The sequence below is a fragment of the Oncorhynchus kisutch genome, linkage group LG28, assembly GCF_002021735.2.
Source record: "Oncorhynchus kisutch isolate 150728-3 linkage group LG28, Okis_V2, whole genome shotgun sequence".
Classification (NCBI taxonomy): domain Eukaryota; kingdom Metazoa; phylum Chordata; class Actinopteri; order Salmoniformes; family Salmonidae; genus Oncorhynchus; species Oncorhynchus kisutch.
This window is the reverse complement of record NC_034201.2, coordinates 27,787,463-27,808,541: the sequence shown is the minus strand read 5'-3', so window position 1 is coordinate 27,808,541 and position 21,079 is coordinate 27,787,463. Positions and strand designations below refer to the sequence as shown.

Here is a 21,079-nt window from a genome sequence, read left to right as displayed (position 1 = left end):
ACTTTTATCCAGTGGACCCGAACACCACATAATATAAATGTGTAGGGGGGTGCACAGTGTGCAGTCAATGAAAATGTGTTATTTTACATGTTCTTCACAGAAAATGAGCCAAGGCAAATGAGTCTCCGGTTAAAGGCTTTAAATGCATCAAGAAGTTCCTCCTCTGTAATTTGACCTTCACATTAGTTTTTCTGTACAGCTGTTCATTTTACATTATTAATAGAAAAACAATCCTTACAATTAACTTTGTTTAGTGGAGATGGAGGAGACTGAAACGAAAAGCTTCAGATCTTTGGTTGATACCTCTAGGCATTTCGCAGCTCTCTAACCCAAGTCGTTCTGCCCCATGTTGTTTTATTGAATGACGCAGAGAAGATAAGACAGTCTCTATCTTCTGTTTATTGTTTACCGATTTGAGATGAACAATTCAATGAGCAAATGTATGATTTTGAAGAGAGGGAGGAGGAGAGCCGTCTGTGTGCTGCAGAAAAACAATAAACAAATTTGTTTCCAATCCGGTGCTACTCTGTTGTCTTTTGAAGATTTTCCTCTCTGCCCTTCAAATAAAATGTCAGACTAATTATCAAATCGCTTCATATGGGGAATGCCAAGTATAGCACAGGTTTCAAAATGGCTGAGGGGACCCGAGTAGAAGAAAGGGAAAAGCATGTTATTTTAAGCCACCCCCAAGGGAAACCTGCGTTGGTTTAACCTTTTTCTGCTCTTTCGCTGACACCGCACTCAAGCCACCAGTCTCGATGACTTTCAATAGCGAGTCAATTAAGCCTAATTATGGCTCAGTGGAGGCCCCCGCCACGGGAAACCTGACTTCAGGGCCCGTTCCTGGGGGCCCCACCTATTAATCTGGTTCCACAGCTACTCCCCCTTTTCATCATTATCCACACAAACAAGCTCCCTGCTACTGTTTAATAAGCTATTCTCACACTGTCATGATCTATATCTCGAGTTATCAGGAAGGAGGAAAAGCTCCCCTTGCCTTGGCTACATTACACTAGCAGGCTAGCAGGAACTTCTAAGAGCTAGGCTGAACCCTGGGTTTATAGCCATGGCTGTTTTGCTATTAGAAAAGAAAACAGTTCATTTGTTTAGGTTGTTCATTATTTAAACTGCTGTGGGGAAAAAATGGCAGGTGCTGTGTTATTGATAGAACTATAACTCACAGAGACAGAGCTTGACATTGCTAAGTAGCGCCAGTGTCAGAGTTCTGTCACCTAAATCTCCCCAACTCTGTGCAATTAGAGTCCTGCAGGATCCCTAGCCTTGTGTCAGTGAAAGGAAGCCATGCTTCTTCCATTGAACTGAGAGGGCAAACTGCAGGCACCAGTATCATTAATGCTAGGATTACTGAGCCGAGCAGTAATTTGGGAAGAGAGAACTTATATTTTTTAAATTGTGCTTGAGAGAGAAAATAACAGAGCCTTAAAAGAGCCAATGGTGTGTCTCAATTAGGACGAGAGGAAGCATATGTTTGGGATCCCTGTAGCTTTGGTCACCTAGAATGTTTTTTGATGCTTTGAAGGACTGTATTGCCATCACATGAGTGGTAATGATGCATGACAATGCTGTGCAGTAGAAAGAAGGGGAGAGGGGGGAAGAACAATTGCAGTTTATAATTGCTGTTTCCCAAATCCGGCGTAATGGCTATTACGGATGTTAATGAAACAAGGACATTGACCCTGGACATGGCATGCTACGTGGTTCAATGACTGGAGTGGACGCAATCGTTGGCTCCAATAGCTTTTGCAATATTAATTTGCAAACCATTTTATGGTTGTTGTGCCACCCAAGAGCTTTAAGTGCATTCACTATAGATTAGTCATTTGAGTGCTGCACAATTTTAGCTGTCCTTTCCTTTCTCCTGTAGTCTTGGATTCCCTTTTTACCTATGATTGTTTGTCTTTTGGTCAACACTGAGCCCCTCAACTCATTTGAAATGGTGTCAAAGCCTGATGTTGAGTCAAATTTACTGAAATGTCACCATGAATCAGTCTGTCTTTCTTCTTTCTCTCTCTCTCTCTCTTTCTTTTTCCCAGATCAGAATGCGGTGCCTCTGGCCACTCCCACCACACCCCGTTGCCATCCCCTTTATCTCCGTACTCCTCCAATGTGGGGGAAAGCTCCATTAAATGAGAAGAGCTTTTGGCTCTCTGGGGTACTGATGCGTCCACAGTGACTTGTCAGTTTTGGGGAACCCCAAGGGTCCCTGGCTCTCTGCTCCCTCTCCATTAGCCCTCCTCTCCTCTCTGCCCTAGTGGCTGGCTGACACATGTATGACATCCACACATAGAGCACTAATGCTTGGATAAGGTCAGAAACAATCCCTCAGATCAGTCTCTGATTTATGCTCCATTTGGGTGTACCTGGCCTCTGATCACAAGTGGATATATAAGCCCTCAAAGGCATTGGTGGGAATGCTAAGGAGGCTCTATATTCAAGCATTGTTGTTTTTAGGAAATTATGTTCAGTGACATTGATTATATTGTATTCTGCAGTAATGTGTTATCTATTTAGACTCGTTACAGATTCATTAAATCATCTCCTCGATTTATTCATGGCCGTTGTTTACGTGTGCGGGTTTTGTGCAACACAAAGTTTTGATATTATCTTTTGAAAAGATGATTTTCATTGACCTTTCATTTGAAGAATATTGCAGAGAAAACCAACTAACATCCATAACAATTAGTTTAGTTTGAAAAGGCACATTTTTCCAATTGTCTTTATTGGCATATTCATTAAGGTGCATTAATGCGTGATGGCCATCGCTCCACCTCGCCTGCATTGATCCCCCTCCATTTCTTATGCTGTAATTGTGCAAACCTCGTTGACAGGGGATTACGATTGCCATTGGTGCGCTTTATCCCTCCACCATCTCTTGCCCTTGATGCAATTAGTCAGGCCTGATGGGGGCTGAAAGTAGTCTGGATGAGCCAAGTATAACACTCACAAAGTTATGAGCGCACTAATAATTGCACCGAAGACAGAGCATTGTGGCAGTCCCTCCATTGTGACGACTTCTTCCTGTAAAATGGAAAGAGGGAAAACCCTAAAACGCCAGACAGTAGTGCATTGTGGGCGCTCGCAGGATGATAATAAGAGGGCCCTAGAATGTAATTGTCATCAAGAGAGGTGTAAGTGCAGGGTTCGTTAGGTTACGTTCTTCGTGCAGTCCGTTACAGTTACTAGTTACCTGTGCAGAATTGTTATCGGTAACATAACCTTTGGATTACCCAAACTCAGTAACGTAATTTGATTACTTTCAGTTACTTTTTGATTACTTTTTAACTTTTTAAAAACTTTTTAAACTTCTTATGGCTGGGGGGCAGTATTGAGTAGCTTGGATGAATAAGGTGCCCAAAGTAAACGGCCTGCTCCTCAGTCTCAGTTGCTAATATATGCATATTAGTATTGGACAGAAAACACTCTGATGTTTCGAAAACTGAGACTGAGGAGCAGGCCATTTACTTTAGGCATCTTATTCATCCAAGCTACTCAATACTGCCCCCCAGCCATAAGAAGTTAAGGACAGATATATCTATAATTCCATGTGGATAACTTGTATTATCATCTACATTTATGATGAGTATTTCTGTTGAATCGATGTAGCTATGCAAAATCACTGGATGTTTTTGGAACTAGTGAATGTAACTCGCCAATGTAAACTCTGATTTCTTTATATAAATATGAACTTTATCAATCAAAACATACATGTATTGTGTAACATGAAGTCCTATGAGTGTCATCTGATGAAGATCATCAAAGGTTAGTGATTCATTTTATCTCTATTTGTGGTTTTTGTGACTTCTCTCTTTGGCTGGAAAAATGACTGTTTTATTGTGACTAGGTGCTGACCTAACATAATTGTTTGTGGTGCTTTCGCTGTAAATCCCATTTGAAATCGGACACTGTGGTGGGATTAACAACAAGAATATCTTCAAAACGATATACGATACATGTATGTTTGAGGAATTTTAATTATGATTTTGAATTTGGCGCCCTGCACTTTCAGTGGCTGTCGTCATATCATCCCGGTAACGGGATTGCAGCCCAAAGAGGTTTTAAGAGGCATTAGAAGAAGACAAAAAAGGATCCATCAAATGCATCTGGTGTGTCATCATAGTGGTCTCTGACTTGTGATCAGACTCGCTCAGGAGGAACAAACTTAAACTTGCACCTTTTTTCTATGCTGAATTGAATGTCATTGAGAAAACAAAGGTTTCATAATGTTGTTTTTTTCTCGCAAACATCATTTCTAAATTCAACAGTAATCAAATGTCATTGAGAAAACAAAAAGGTGTTATAATGTTGTTGTTTTTTTGCAAACATAATTTCTAAATTTAACAGTAATCCAAAAAGTAATAATCTTGTTTTTCAACAGTATCTATAATCTGATTACAATATTTCTGCTGGCAACGTAACTGATTACAGAGTGGATGGATGGAAGGGGAATCTCTAGCTGTATCTGTGGCTATAGTGCCTCTCCTCGTCATTGTCATGTTTGTAATGGAATAGTGCAGCTATAGTGCCAGCAGCACTGGCACAGTGTACACGTGGAGAAATGTATTGCTGCCTTATGAGCGTGACTGTTTATATCATGGTAGACTATTGATTGGTCAGCATTCTTTCCAATGCTCTAGTCTACCGTTATTACTTTTCACAGCCTGTTCTTTTGTGGGGTGCCCAGTTGGACCCGGTAATAGAGAAGCATGACTAGGCAAGCGAACAAAAATAAACTGGAGGGAAAGGAATTTCCAATGATGCGACATCGTTTTATGCCAGTTTGAAGCTGTGTGAGACAATGTCAATGGGGTAAGACCATTACCAGCCCCATTATCAATGCTGGCTCTTTTTTCTCCCTTCCATGTCTTGCCCAAGGACACTGCATGTTGCTGCTGCATGGTTGGCGCATCCCACGCACCTGGTTGGAGAGGAACAGTGGAAGTGGAACAGTCGGACAATTATGTGATTGGGTTGAGCCCTGCCAGGGAGGCCCCTTAATGAGGGCAACTCTTTCCCCCCTTCACCCCACGTGGCCCTCACCCCTGGCACCTGACAACCATTTTTTATAAAGGAAAAAAGATTGCCCATTCTCAGTGTTCTCTCCCCCACCACTTCTTCTAAACAAATAGGATTATATGTGATTGAAAACATGTATCACTAATATCACTTAAGAGCATGCTTTTTTAATGAGTTGAATTTGAAGGGGGAGTGCTATTCTCTGCTGAAGGTCTTTTTCATTACTTTCAGCCAAATAAATTACTGAGAGAAATGTGTGCGTTAATAAAATGTTGCAAGGCAGGGGCACTTGAACGAGAAGAAATATTGTGTACAAAGTAGACAAACTTGGCAGTGGTTGCCTGGCAGCAGGTGTTGGATCTGCTATTTGCTGTATAAAGGCATACTGAGTAACTAATATGGACAGTGAGTAGTGTTTACCTATAATTAATGGAGATTACCAATTCAGATAAGTAGAGATGCTGTCAATTTAGCAGTCCATTTAGCATCCAGGTGGAGAACCTAAATGTACAATTTGGAATTGCATGGGGTTTAGCATACATTCGAATCTCTCTCTGAGCACCTGAAAACCAAGGGAGTGACATAAAGAGGCATGCTCCCAGGCTTAGAGCCTATCCTCTGCCTCTCCTTAGTTTGTCTATGAGTGTGTGAGTACGTGTGTATGTGCGGCAGTTTGTGTTTGTATGTGGGGCCTTAATCTTGTGATTGGAAATGACTGCCCATTCGTAGGATCTTGGCCATGCTCTTTGATAAGTGCACCGTGGCCTGATTGGCATGGCATTCTAAACCACCACGTTCCCGCCTGAAAGCAGTGCAAAAGTACATTCTCTGTCAGAAATGTTTTCTGGTGTTTCTGGTGGTATATTTTTTATCTTCAAAGTTCTTATGCCTTTCTGTGAGCAGACATCCCAATGACAAGAACTTACCTGACACAGGGCGGCTTAAATCACATAGAATCCTAAATAAGAGCATAGATTTTGAAGTAATAAGGGTATATTTAAAGTCTCTGGTTTGTACGTTTCTGGCTTACACACCAGTGCCACCTGTCTAGCAGAGGTTAACCTTTCTAGCGCAGGCGTTCCGCTAGCGGAACCCCTCGACAACATTCCACTGAAAAGGCAGCGCGCAAAATTCAAAATTATTTTTTTGAAATATGTAACTTTCACACATTAACAAGTCCAATCAAGCAAATGAAAGATAAACATCTTGTTAATCTACCCATCGTGTCCGATTTAAAAAATGCTTTACAGCGAAAGCACAACATATGATTATGTTAGGTCATAGCATAGCCAAGTCAAAAAAACACACAGCCATTTTTCCAGCCAAAGATAGGAGTCACAAAAAGCAGAAATATAGATAAAAATGAATCACTAACCTTTGATGATCTTCATCAGATGACACTCTTGGGACATCATGTTACTCAATACATGTATGTTTTCTTCGATAATGTGCATATTTATATCCAAAAATCTCAGTTTACATTGGCGCCTTACGTGCAGTAATGGTTTGATTCCAAAACATCCGGTGATTTTGCAGAAATACTCATAATAAACATTGATAAAAGATACAAGTGTTATTCACGGAATTAAAGATAGACTTCTCCTTAACTTCTCTAGGATAGGATTTGGAATTTTGGATGAATAGCATTCCCAAATTCAACTGCCTGCTACTCATCCCCAGAAGATAAGATATGCATATTAATAGTAGAACAATGTGCATTTCCTAAAACTGTTTGAATCATGTCTGTGAGTATAACAGAACTTATGTAGCAGGCGAAACACGGAGGTGGAACCATTCAGATTTTCTTTCTTTTGAGGTCACTCTCTTTTCAATGGGTTTTCATTGGGAATCCAGATTTCTAAGGGACTTGCTTGCAGTTCATACCGCTTCCACTAGATGTCAACAGTCTTTAGAAATTGGTTGAGGTTTTTCCTTTGTGTAATGAAGAAGTAGCCCTGTTCAAAATGAGGGTCACTTCGTGTGTACTGTTTGATAGAGGCGCATGACCAGAAAGCTAGCGTCAGTGTGTTTTCTTCCTGTATTGAACACAGATCATCCTGTCTTCAATTGTATCGATTATTTACTTTAAAAAATACCTAAGGTTGTATTACAAAAGTAGTTTGAAATGTTTTGGCAAAGTTTACAGGTAACTTTTGAGATATTTTGTAGTCACGTGGCGCAAGTTGGAACCAGTGTTTTTCTGGATCAAACGCACCAAATAAATAGATATTTTGGATATATATGAACGGAATTAATCGAACAAAAGGACCATTTGTGATGTTTATGGGACATATTGGAGTGCCAACATAAGAAGCTCGTCAAAGGTAAGGCATGATTTATATTTTTGTTTCTCCGTTTTGTCTGCAGGGTTGAACTATGTTTTCTCTCTTTTGTTTACGGAGGTTTGCTTCGTTTGCTTTCGCCGAAAAGCCTTTTTGAAATCTGGCATGTTGGCTGGATTCACAAAAGTTGAAATTGGAGCAGCAGCACAGCCAGGTGGACTGGGGACAGCAAGGAGTCATCATGCCAGGTAGTCCTGAGGCATGGTCCTCGGGCTCAGCTCCTCCGAGAGAGAGAAAGAAAGAGAGAAAGAGAGAATTAGAGAGAGCATACTTAAATTCACACAGGACACCGGATAAGACAGGAGAAGTACTCCAGATATAACAAACTGACCCTAGCCCCCCGATACATAAACTACTGCAGCATAATTACTGGAGGCTGAGACAGGAGGGGTCAGGAGACAGTGTGGCCCCATCCGATGATACCCCCGGACAGGGCCAAACAGGAAGGATATAACCCTACCCACTTTGCCAAAGCACAGCCCCCACACCACTAGAGTGAAAATATACTAAGTTATTTATGAGCAAAAGCACACTTGGGCTCATGTGAATTTACAGGTTCAATGTATGGCCTGTGTTCATTTGCTACCCAAGATTAATGTTCTCATTCAGCTAGGTAGAAAGGTTGTTATCCAATGTATATCTCCAGGAATGGCTAGTGTGCAGATGCTTTATGCTTGTAACATTCTCTAGTGTAACATGCGGAGCACCATAGAGAAGTTGCATCTTTATACCTAGTAGCGCAGCGGTCTAAGGCACTGCATTGCAGTGCTAGAGGTGTCACTACAGACCTGGGTACAAACCCGGGCTGTATCACAACCGGGCCATGATCGGGAGTCCCATAGAGCGGCACACAATTGGCCCAGCGTCGTCCGGGTTAGGGGAGGGTTTGGCCGGGTTAGGCCGTCATTGTAAATAAGAATTTGTTCTTAACTGACTTGCTTAGTTAAATAAAGGTTAAATTAAATAAATAAATTAGACTTTAAATGGAACATAGCCTATGGCCTAGTTTCTATACTGACTACATTTCTAACAATGGAGACACTGCCCTGTTTGATTATAAGCTATTAGCAGTTGAACATTTCTCTGATTGAAGTTGAATCATTTCAAATTGACATTTGAGTTATCCATTCTTGTTTAATGTGTGACATGAAAATGTGGAGGGCGGATATAGATTTGTGTGTATTGTTGTGAAGAAGATTGTTGTTAGATATCACTGTTGGAGCTAGGAACACAAGCATTTCGCTACACACACGATAATGTCTGCTTTTCACTGCCTCTGAAGTTTGGTGGAGGAGGAATAATGGTCTGGGGCTGTTTTTAATGATTCTGGCTAGGCCTGTTAGTTCCAGTGAAGGGGTATCTTAATGCTACATCATACAATGACATTCTAGATGATTCTGTGCTTTCAACTTTGTGGCAACAGTTTCGGGAAGGCCCTTTCTTGTTTAAGGATGACAGTGCCTCCATGAACTAAGCAAGGTCCATACAGACATGGTTCATCGAGATCCGTGTGGAAGAACTTGACTGGCCTGCACATAGCCCTGACCTCAACCCCATAGAACACCTTTGGGATGAATTGGAACTCCAACTGCGAGCAAGGCCTAGTTTCCCAACATCAGTGCCCGACCTCACTTATGCTCTTGTGGCTCAATGGAAGCAAGTCCACGCAGCAATGTTCCAACATATAGTGGAAAGCCTTCCCAGAAGAGTGGAGGCTTTTATAGATTCAAAGGGGGTATTGACTCCATATTAATGCCCATGATTTTGGAATGAAATGCTCGATGAGCAGGTGTCCACATACTTTTGGTCCTGTAGTGTATGTTCAGTTGGCTTCCTCGACATTTAAAACTGTCCAATGAACTACCTTATCGTATCTGCTCGCTGCTCCAGTAATGAGCTGTTTCCAACTTGCACAGCACATGCCTGTGTGCATGTTCAATTAGGAGTTTTTTCCTAGGTGCTCATCGTTCAGAAATGCATATCCAGAATAAAGCGCTACACTTATCTCTCCATTAAATTACGGGCAGTATTGCTTGGTGTGCAGGGACTTTGCTCTGGGCCCCATGTGCTGGAACATTCGAGCAGAAGCAGGAGCAGAAGCAGACAGCAGCAGTAAGGGCTGAAGTGTTTGGGATTTGTATTGTAATTTAGTTATCGATCTCCCGCCCCAGTATGTTTAGTGTGCTTATTTGTTTCCTATATGCTCTCAGCAAAGGACACATCATCTCACTTTTTGCTGTGTCGACAGTTGGAAGTGTACGAGGTTAAAACACTCTACCGTGTTACTGTATTCACTCTGGAGTTTCAAGCTTCAGCATCCTTTTAAAGAGTTTGAAACACCGAAAAATACATTTTTTACCCTATTGACCTGAAATACATTTGGTTTGTTTTTCACCGGTTGTCTTTGTCCTCAGAGTTCGTGTTTGTGGTGCGGTTTTGCCAATGGTGAGAGCCGGAATAAGAGCTGTTATTGTTGTCCCTGTACGATACCTCATAGAAAGCAGTGCGAACATGCTTTCGACAGCTCTGTTTTCACTGCCTCTGAGGATGTGTTTCCATCTAACAAAGCACAGATTATGTTTATGGAAAATATTGATTTTTATGAATTTCTCAATAAATCTGCAGGGAGATATAGTTTGGATTTCAGTAAGTCTTTTGAAGCAATATTATTTTTGTCAGCATCATCGTCTAAATGTCTGGAACTGAAATCGAAGCAAAAAAAACGTATGAAACCTATGAAGCTTAAAAGCACAAGAAAGAGGATTTCGATATCCACCATCTCAGATTGTTCTGAAATCGTTTCTGTTGTTATAAACGGATAAGATTAGCATTCCTGCAACATTATATCTCCCTCACTAACTTTAAGCATCAGCTGTCAGAGCAGCTTACAGATCATTGCACCTGTACATAACCCACCTGTGAACAGCCCATCCAACTGCCTCATCCCCGTATTGGTTTTGTTTTTTTGCCCCTTTGCATCCCAGTATCTCTACTGTTACAATCATCTTCTGCACATCTATCACTCCAGTGTTTAATTGCTAAATTGTAATTACTTCGCCACTATGGCCTATTTATTGCATTACCTCCCTAATCTTACCTCATTTTCACACACTGTATATAGACTTTTCTATTGTGTTATTGACTGTACGTTTGTTTATTCCATGTGTAACTCTGTGTTATTGTTTGTCTCACTGCTTTGCTTTATCTTGGTCAGGTTGCAGTTTTAAAGATAACTTATTTTGTTGAAATATAATTTGATCTCTGAGAAATTATTACATTTATATGATTCATATAATTGTCAATAAATATAGTACCAAACATTCAATTTTGACCAAACGTTTTTCTAACAATAAATTAGACATGAGAGATCCAAAGAAGTTGTAACAAGCCACCCACGTTTCCCCCAACACCAACCCCACCCCAACAACGAGTATATAGTATCAGTTCTCTGTTTGACGACTAGTATGGAACTGCAACTATGAGTATTTTTTTCTTCATCCTATGTAATGTATTCTCAGTGAATTTAGTGATGTTTTTTCACCCTTTTTAGAGAAATTTGCCATTGAAGTTGCCCCATCCTACATCCTGATATTACCAGGTTCTGACCACTAGATGTAGCTGTTCCTGCTATTAGGTGATACTTTTTTAAAGCCCCCCCCCCCATTGTTAAATGTATAGTTCACCCAAATTACATAATTGTATTGGAAAGAAGGTATACCCAATCGCGCTTTAGCACAGCTTGAACAAAAAAGGGGAAATCGGCTGCTCTACCAAGGGACTTGAAAATCCCCCAAAAAACAGGTTACTTAAAGAAAAAGTAGCATGGATCGTTTCGGCTCTGATCAAGGCGATTCATGCTGAAATGTGAGCCTATTTTTTACTTGTCCTGTCAATAATTCAGTCAGATTCATGCAGCGACAGTGTGCTCCTTTTTCTTTGTTCACCCGGATTGTCACCAGTTAAAGTATCCTGCGGAAGGAATGTTTTTACATAATTGCCTGCATCCAGCAACGTCACAAGTCATGTCATCTGTTTTTGCAGCTGTTTCAGTACAGCACTCCAGGGAGAGAGAGGGGGAGAGGGCCAACTCAACTGAACTATTTTCAATGTATGGATTCACTTGAAAGTTTCTGGATTTTGGATCTCTGGATCTCCTTTAATTTATGTTCTTCCCTGATATGTTAGCTGTGAAAGTCTTCCATACTGTGAGGGAGTGTTTAAGTCCGCAAGATAGATCCCTGCAATGTGTCATTGAAGATCTAGGTAACTTTTCTATACTTTCTGGACTAAAACCTAATTATGATAAGTGTACAATATTACATGTTGGATCTTTGAAAAATACAACTTTTACATTAACTTGCAGTTTACATATAAAATGGGCTGAACCTGAAGTAGACATATTTGGTATTCATATCACATCAAAATCACAAGATTTTTGATGTACCGATTCCATGGTACAGGGTGTATGAGTTGATGATATATAAAACAATGCAAGATTCAAGACTTCGTGCTTTTCAACTAAAATTATTATATAGAGTTCTTGCCACGAACAAAATGTTGAATATTTGGGGCATATAATCATGGAAGCTCTGTAGATTTTTTTGTGAGGATACAGAATCAATAGACCATTTATTTTGGTATTGCCCTCAGGTAGCCTGTTTCTGGTCTCAGGTTCAGGAATGGCTGAAAATGCATAGCATTGATCTAAAATTGACCCTAGAAATAGTACTGTTATGAGATCGCATTCTGTGGATTCTATTCGATTAGATAGATTGAAATTGTACGTTAAACATCACAGCATAGTTGAAAGATATGTGTTGCATAGAAACCCGAAGTGGGTGGCCAGCAGAGATAGATGGGATGGGCTGAGGGAAGCTGAGGGTTAGGATGTGGGATTGGAGACAAGTGGGAGTGGAGTTGCTGTGCGGGAGATAGAATGATGGGATGGGCTGAGGGAAGCTGAGGGTTAGGATGTGGGATTGGAGACAAGTGGGAGTGGAGTTGATGTGTGGGAGATAGAATGATGGGATGGGCTGAGGGTTAGGATGTGGGAGTGGAGTTGATGTGTGGGAGATAGAATGATGGGATGGGCTGAGGGTTAGGATGTGGGATTGGAGACAAGTGGGAGTGGAGTTGATGTGTGGGAGATAGAATGATGGGATGGGCTGAGGGAAGCTGAGGGTTAGGATGTGGGATTGGAGACAAGTGGGAGTGGAGTTGATGTGTGGGAGATAGAATGATGGGATGGGCTGAGGGTTAGGATGTGGGATTGGAGACAAGTGGGAGTGGAGTTGATGTGTGGGAGATAGAATGATGGGATGGGCTGAGGGAAGCTGAGGGTTAGGATGTGGGATTGGAGACAAGTGGGAGTGGAGTTGATGTGTGGGAGATAGAATGATGGGATGGGCTGAGGGAAGCTGAGGGTTAGGATGTGGGATTGGAGACAAGTGGGAGTGGAGTTGATGTGTGGGAGATAGAATGATGGGATGGGCTGAGGGAAGCTGAGGGTTAGGATGTGGGATTGGAGACAAGTGGGAGTGGAGTTGATGTGTGGGAGATAGAATGATGGGATGGGCTGAGGGAAGCTGAGGGTTAGGATGTGGGATTGGAGACAAGTGGGAGTGGAGTTGATGTGTGGGAGATAGAATGATGGGATGGGCTGAGGGAAGCTGAGGGTTAGGATGTGGGATTGGAGACAAGTGGGAGTGGAGTTGATGTGTGGGAGATAGAATGATGGGATGGGCTGAGGGAAGCTGAGGGTTAGGATGTTGGATTGGAGACAAGTGGGAGTGGAGTTGATGTGTGGGAGATAGAATGATGGGATGGGCTGAGGGAAGCTGAGGGTTAGGATGTGGGATTGGAGACAAGTGGGAGTGGAGTTGCGGTGGGGGTGATAGAATGATGGGATGGGCTGAGGGAAGCTGAGGGTTAGGATGTGGGATTGGAGACAAGTGGGAGTGGAGTTGCGGTGGGGGTGATAGAATGATGGGATGGGCTGAGGGAAGCTGAGGGTTAGGATGTGGGATTGGAGACAAGTGGGAGTGGAGTTGCGGTGGGGGTGATAGAATGATGGGATGGGCTGAGGGAAGCTGAGGGTTAGGATGTGGGATTGGAGACAAGTGGGAGTGGAGTTGCGGTGGGGGTGATAGAATGATGGGATGAGCTGAGGGAAGCTGAGGGTTAGGATGTGGGATTGGAGACAAGTGGGAGTGGAGTTGCGGTGGGGGTGATAGAATGATGGGATGGGCTGAGGGAAGCTGAGGGTTAGGATGTGGGATTGGAGACAACTGGGAGTGGAGTTGATGTGTGGGAGATAGAATGATGGGATGGGCTGAGGGAAGCTGAGGGTTAGGATGTGGGATTGGAGACAAGTGGGAGTGGAGTTGATGTGTGGGAGATAGAATGATGGGATGGGCTGAGGGAAGCTGAGGGTTAGGATGTGGGATTGGAGACAAGTGGGAGTGGAGTTGATGTGTGGGAGATAGAATGATGGGATGGGCTGAGGGAAGCTGAGGGTTAGGATGTTGGATTGGAGACAAGTGGGAGTGGAGTTGATGTGTGGGAGATAGAATGATGGGATGGGCTGAGGGAAGCTGAGGGTTAGGATGTGGGATTGGAGACAAGTGGGAGTGGAGTTGCGGTGGGGGTGATAGAATGATGGGATGGGCTGAGGGAAGCTGAGGGTTAGGATGTGGGATTGGAGACAAGTGGGAGTGGAGTTGCGGTGGGGGTGATAGAATGATGGGATGGGCTGAGGGAAGCTGAGGGTTAGGATGTGGGATTGGAGACAAGTGGGAGTGGAGTTGCGGTGGGGGTGATAGAATGATGGGATGGGCTGAGGGAAGCTGAGGGTTAGGATGTGGGATTGGAGACAAGTGGGAGTGGAGTTGCGGTGGGGGTGATAGAATGATGGGATGGGCTGAGGGAAGCTGAGGGTTAGGATGTGGGATTGGAGACAACTGGGAGTGGAGTTGATGTGTGGGAGATAGAATGATGGGATGGGCTGAGGGAAGCTGAGGGTTAGGATGTGGGATTGGAGACAAGTGGGAGTGGAGTTGATGTGTGGGAGATAGAATGATGGGATGGGCTGAGGGAAGCTGAGGGTTAGGATGTGGGATTGGAGACAAGTGGGAGTGGAGTTGATGTGTGGGAGATAGAATGATGGGATGGGCTGAGGGAAGCTGAGGGTTAGGATGTTGGATTGGAGACAAGTGGGAGTGGAGTTGATGTGTGGGAGATAGAATGATGGGATGGGCTGAGGGAAGCTGAGGGTTAGGATGTGGGATTGGAGACAAGTGGGAGTGGAGTTGCGGTGGGGGTGATAGAATGATGGGATGGGCTGAGGGAAGCTGAGGGTTAGGATGTGGGATTGGAGACAAGTGGGAGTGGAGTTGCGGTGGGGGGTGATAGAATGATGGGATGGGCTGAGGGAAGCTGAGGGTTAGGATGTGGGATTGGAGACAAGTGGGAGTGGAGTTGCGGTGGGGGTGATAGAATGATGGGATGGGCTGAGGGAAGCTGAGGGTTAGGATGTGGGATTGGAGACAAGTGGGAGTGGAGTTGCGGTGGGGGTGATAGAATGATGGGATGAGCTGAGGGAAGCTGAGGGTTAGGATGTGGGATTGGAGACAAGTGGGAGTGGAGTTGCGGTGGGGGTGATAGAATGATGGGATGGGCTGAGGGAAGCTGAGGGTTAGGATGTGGGATTGGAGACAACTGGGAGTGGAGTTGATGTGTGGGAGATAGAATGATGGGATGGGCTGAGGGAAGCTGAGGGTTAGGATGTGGGATTGGAGACAACTGGGAGTGGAGTTGATGTGTGGGAGATAGAATGATGGGATGGGCTGAGGGAAGCTGAGGGTTAGGATGTGGGATTGGAGACAAGTGGGAGTGGAGTTGCGGTGGGGGTGATAGAATGATGGGATGGGCTGAGGGAAGCTGAGGGTTAGGATGTGGGATTGGAGACAAGTGGGAGTGGAGTTGCGGTGGGGGTGATAGAATGATGGGATGGGCTGAGGGAAGCTGAGGGTTAGGATGTGGGATTGGAGACAAGTGGGAGTGGAGTTGCGGTGGGGGTGATAGAATGATGGGATGGGCTGAGGGAAGCTGAGGGTTAGGATGTGGGATTGGAGACAAGTGGGAGTGGAGTTGCGGTGGGGGTGATAGAATGATGGGATGGGCTGAGGGAAGCTGAGGGTTAGGATGTGGGATTGGAGACAAGTGGGAGTGGAGTTGCGGTGGGGGTGATAGAATGATGGGATGAGCTGAGGGAAGCTGAGGGTTAGGATGTGGGATTGGAGACAAGTGGGAGTGGAGTTGCGGTGGGGGTGATAGAATGATGGGATGGGCTGAGGGAAGCTGAGGGTTAGGATGTGGGATTGGAGACAACTGGGAGTGGAGTTGATGTGTGGGAGATAGAATGATGGGATGGGCTGAGGGAAGCTGAGGGTTAGGATGTGGGATTGGAGACAACTGGGAGTGGAGTTGATGTGTGGGAGATAGAATGATGGGATGGGCTGAGGGAAGCTGAGGGTTAGGATGTGGGATTGGAGACAAGTGGGAGTGGAGTTGCGGTGGGGGTGATAGAATGATGGGATGGGCTGAGGGAAGCTGAGGGTTAGGATGTGGGATTGGAGACAAGTGGGAGTGGAGTTGCGGTGGGGGTGATAGAATGATGGGATGGGCTGAGGGAAGCTGAGGGTTAGGATGTGGGATTGGAGACAACTGGGAGTGGAGTTGATGTGTGGGAGATAGAATGATGGGATGGGCTGAGGGAAGCTGAGGGTTAGGATGTGGGATTGGAGACAACTGGGAGTGGAGTTGATGTGTGGGAGATAGAATGATGGGATGGGCTGAGGGAAGCTGAGGGTTAGGATGTGGGATTGGAGACAAGTGGGAGTGGAGTTGATGTGTGGGAGATAGAATGATGGGATGGGCTGAGGGTTAGGATGTGGGAGTGGAGTTGATGTGTGGGAGATAGAATGATGGGATGGGCTGAGGGTTAGGATGTGGGATTGGAGACAAGTGGGAGTGGAGTTGATGTGTGGGAGATAGAATGATGGGATGGGCTGAGGGAAGCTGAGGGTTAGGATGTGGGATTGGAGACAAGTGGGAGTGGAGTTGATGTGTGGGAGATAGAATGATGGGATGGGCTGAGGGTTAGGATGTGGGATTGGAGACAAGTGGGAGTGGAGTTGATGTGTGGGAGATAGAATGATGGGATGGGCTGAGGGTTAGGATGTGGGATTGGAGACAAGTGGGAGTGGAGTTGATGTGTGGGAGATAGAATGATGGGATGGGCTGAGGGAAGCTGAGGGTTAGGATGTGGGATTGGAGACAACTGGGAGTGGAGTTGCTGTGGGGGAGATAGAATGATGGGATGGGCTGAGGGTTAGGATGTGGGATTGGAGACAAGTGGGAGTGGAGTTAGAATGATGGGATGGGCTGAGGGAAGCTGAGGGTTAGGATGTTGGATTGGAGACAAGTGGGAGTGGAGTTGCGGTGGGGGTGATAGAATGATGGGATGGGCTGAGGGAAGCTGAGGGTTAGGATGTTGGATTGGAGACAAGTGGGAGTGGAGTTGCGGTGGGGGTGATAGAATGATGGTCAAAGATAAAAGTCAAAATAAAACATAATAAAAGTACATTTGAATGACACTAAGGGACAGTGTTTTTACAACTAATGCCGGTTTGCCTGAGGCTGATGCCGTGCAGGTGTTTGTACACATGCATATACACACACTCTCATTCAAATGAACGCATACAAGAATACACACATACATGTAATATTGCCAGACATGCACATAAACATTTACAGTTGCCATTGTTGTTATGATTTCAGTTGTCCTTGATGTCCTTTGTTTTAAATGGATTACTATTATTTATTTATTTGCATTGTTGTTTTCTGTTTTCTGTCTTTCTCTTTTATCTCTTCAGTTCATTCTCTTGGTTGTTGGTGCATTGTGGGGTTCTTGGGGGTGGGGCATGGAATTAATTGTATTTTTTATTTTTCTTCTTGGGGTGGGGGACTGTGGGAGGGACAGCTTTTGGGGGGGACTGTGGGGGGGGATCTTGGAGGATTCGGGCTGGTGGGAGATCTGTCAACCTGCCCTTGAGCAGGACATTGACCCTGGATGTTTCTGTGTGTCACTCTGAATGGGAGTCTGTTGGATGACTGGTATGATGTAGTTGTTGAGCAGCTTCACTGCAAGTATATTGTATGTTTCGGATATTAAATAAAATGAAAAATAATATCCCAGTTGACCTATTTGCTAATGGTCTTGCCTACACCTAGCGACCTGTTTCTTTCATTATATGAGCAAAAAATATTCCATTTTATGTGGAACGGCAAGACAAAATTAAACTTTATATAAAGTTATACAAAAGTTATATTTAAATCCAAACTGGTTCTCTAACAGATTAGTAAGAATGTCCCACCCCGTGTTCAAGAATGGCCTTTTTCCATTTATTCAGACTAAAAGCTCTAACTTTTGGTTATTTGAAAATGAAATCATCTCCAATATATCGCTAATTTTAAAACAAGCCATAGAAAGTTAGTTGCAATTTCAGTTTAATCCACCAGAAAAGACAGAACAAATAATACAAACAGTATTGTGGTTAAACTCAAATATACTAATTGATACTAAAAAATATACAAAAAATATATTGAAATGTCAGCTCTACCCAAAATTACAACCAACTAATTGAAGAATTACCACATAAATGGAAGAGGCAAGTGGAAGGGAGGAAAAGTAAGGAACTTGTCAGTTGACCCTGCATTAAATACCAAAATGTATTAAATAATATTGTGATTAATAAAAAGTATATGGGAGGGGTTGAGTGGAGCTGAGGGGTTCATTTGTAAACAAATGAAAGATACCTATTGTAAAAGACATTGTGTCCATAAAATGTATATAGTATGTGTCAGCTGGAAGTAGAAGCCTAAGTGTTGTTGTCCATTAGTTTACTCCAATTAGGGGAGGGGTGGTAGGGGTAGGAGACAATAATAAACGGAAATATATTTTTAAAGAGACATCATTTTTTACCTTTATTTAACTAGGCAAGTCAGTTAAGAAGACATTCTTATTTTCAATGACGGCCTAGGAACAGTGGGTTAACTGCCTGTTCAGGGGCAGAACGACAGATTTGTCAGCTCGGTGATTTGAACTTGCAACCTTTCGGTTACTAGTCCAATGCTCTAACCACTAGGATACCCTGCCACCCCATGTATGTGTATGTATACATACAGTACCAGTCAAAAGTTTGAACACACCTACTCATTCAATGATTTTTCTTTGTGTTTTACTATTTTCTACATTATAGAATAATTGTGAAGACATCAAAACTATATAAAACACGTAACCCAAATAGTGTTAAACATATCAAAATAATTTTATATTTTAGGTTCTTCAAAGTAGCCACCATTTGCCTTGATGACAGCTTTGCACACTCTTGGCATTCTCTCAACCAGCTTCACCTGGAATGTTTTTCCAACAGTCTTGAAGGAGTTCCCACATATGCTGAGCACTTGTTGGCTGCTTTTCCTTCACTCTGCGGTCCAACTCTTCCCAAACCAACTCAATTGAGTTGAGGTTGGGTGATGTGGAGGCCAGGTCATCTGATGCAGCGCTCCATCCTTCTCCTTCTTGGTAAAATAGCCCTTACACAGCCTGGAGGTGTGTTTGGTCTTTGTTCTGTTGAAAAACAAATGATAGCCCCACTAATGGTGGGTATGGTGTGTCCACGGTATGGTGTGCTCCCACTATTTATTTTGCCAGGATGCCGTACTGGACCAGACATGCCTACTTTCCCCTCTGCTCTTGAGGAACAGATCATGGCAGAGAGAGTACCAGACCTGATTTCCTGATTTGGTAAGAGAAACTTTTTAAAATAGGCCACATCTGAGAATTTTTAAGAAAGATTGTCCAGGCACACCTTGGGCTAAGAAGATGTAAATCTTTAAGGTATGCTGTCCCGAACTTTGGAGTATGTCTCTCCTGTCGCTCACCAAGTTGGAAGTTGATTCCTCTTTAATTCATCCAGCAGAGCTGAAGAGAACAAACACCAGCTGATTCTCTCCGGTACATCTCATCTCTGTCTCCCACTTTAGTTGATGCAGAAATATTAAATGTATTCGGCAGCATCTTAGGAAGCTAATATGCTTTGATTTACGGCATTACACTTCCTGAGCGGACACTCTGTGTCAGACGAAACAATTGTGAGAACACAGGGTTAGCTCGGTCAGGTGCCATTATAAAATCTTATCGGAAGCCTGGGTAATTACAAGTCTAATATACGTTTGAAAGGCATATAATTAATGGTCCTTTAAGATAGTGCCAGGGCCTAATTGTCATATTTTGTCAGAGAATCTGCCTGTCCAACACAGTGGTTTTTCAATAAGTGGACAGTACTTGCCATGGCTATGTGTTGTTCCACCACATTTCATTATGTTATCCGCCCGCACACCCCTACCATCATCCCAACCTCACTAACAATCCCACTAATGCCGATGGGAGCCGCCTACTGCATTAGCAATGCTGGGACCTTGCCAGAGCGTCAACAATTAACACATTGTTATCTAAATACATGCTACTGTGGCCTATATGGCTACAATGTGGGAATGTTGGGTGAGAAGTGTTTTCTTTTGTTGACTTAGCATACCAACTCTACAACTATGTCTGTGACCTTTTTTTTGTGTGACTGCTTTTACTAAAATGAGGCTGCAAATACTAAAATACTTCTTTGTTAACTGAATCCAATTAACGGCATAGATGCAGCATTATATTGAAAAGTGAAGGGTGGGTAACGGCTCATCTTAGGTTGATCAGCAGCAGATGTTCAGTCAAGCTGTTGATGCATTAAAGTGTGCCTTGTCTCACTGTGCTTTGCCGCTGTGTCATCCTGTTCCCCTCCCCTTGCTCACGCCTGTTATAGGACCTGCTGTGTGTAAAGTGTATTGGAACGATGTAAAAGTGCAGAGTTTGACTTGAACTGTTCTGAGACCTGCTCTGTCTGTGTTTTTCTCTTCTAGCCTCCCTGCAAGTGGAGATCACACCGATGCAAGGAGAGATCAGCGTGGGGGAGTCCAAATTCTTCCTCTGTGAAGGTAGGTGTGGTACAGATACAATCGCCTCCATAACTGCAAACTCCCAAATAGCTACAGTATTTTGACAGCTTGATATAGAAAATAACTCTACATAAAGTGAAGGTGCTACAGCAGTTCTCATGGCTGCAGTAGCATGGGTTTCCCAGGACGCTGACCTGCAAATGTGGTCAGTTACCCCCCACTACTGGCAGACTCCTGCAGGCCAGCATCCTGTTGTTGAATAGCAAAGATAAAATAGAGGCTCAATATGTCATAGCAAAGATGAGAACATTTCACTTTAGCAATGTTTCCTTTAGATGAAAAGAACTGTAGATAGCTGTGGACTTTTTCTGCAGTGAGATGTCAGCAAAATACTGTTTGCTTCAGCACTTCTTTGTTCCATTATGAATGAGGGAGTGAAAGATTTCACAAAATGTGTCTTTTTTTTGCCCTTCTTTCAAAATATCAATGGCAGCGTTTTAATTTCAGTCTTTTTTCAGGTAGTATATCATCTGAGCAAATATGTAAAATAGTTATATTTTTGTGCATATTGGTATGAAGATGGCCTTCATAAAGCAGAGAAACCCTAGGACAAAAAAGCTATAATGCATACCTCAGAT

General features: G+C 43.4%; 1 protein-coding gene across 12 annotated transcripts in view; it reads left to right on the top strand.

Annotated features, from left to right (window-relative positions):
• Nucleotides 1-21,079, top strand: part of LOC109872500 (neural cell adhesion molecule 1) — a 307,284-nt gene that overhangs the window by 211,596 nt on the left and 74,609 nt on the right. For all 12 annotated transcript variants that reach the window (XM_031807513.1, XM_031807514.1, XM_031807515.1 and 9 more), the window contains exon 2: nt 20,406-20,480. In XM_031807513.1, coding sequence (XP_031663373.1) covers nt 20,406-20,480 — 75 coding nt within the window. The remainder of the gene's footprint in view (nt 1-20,405; nt 20,481-21,079) is intronic.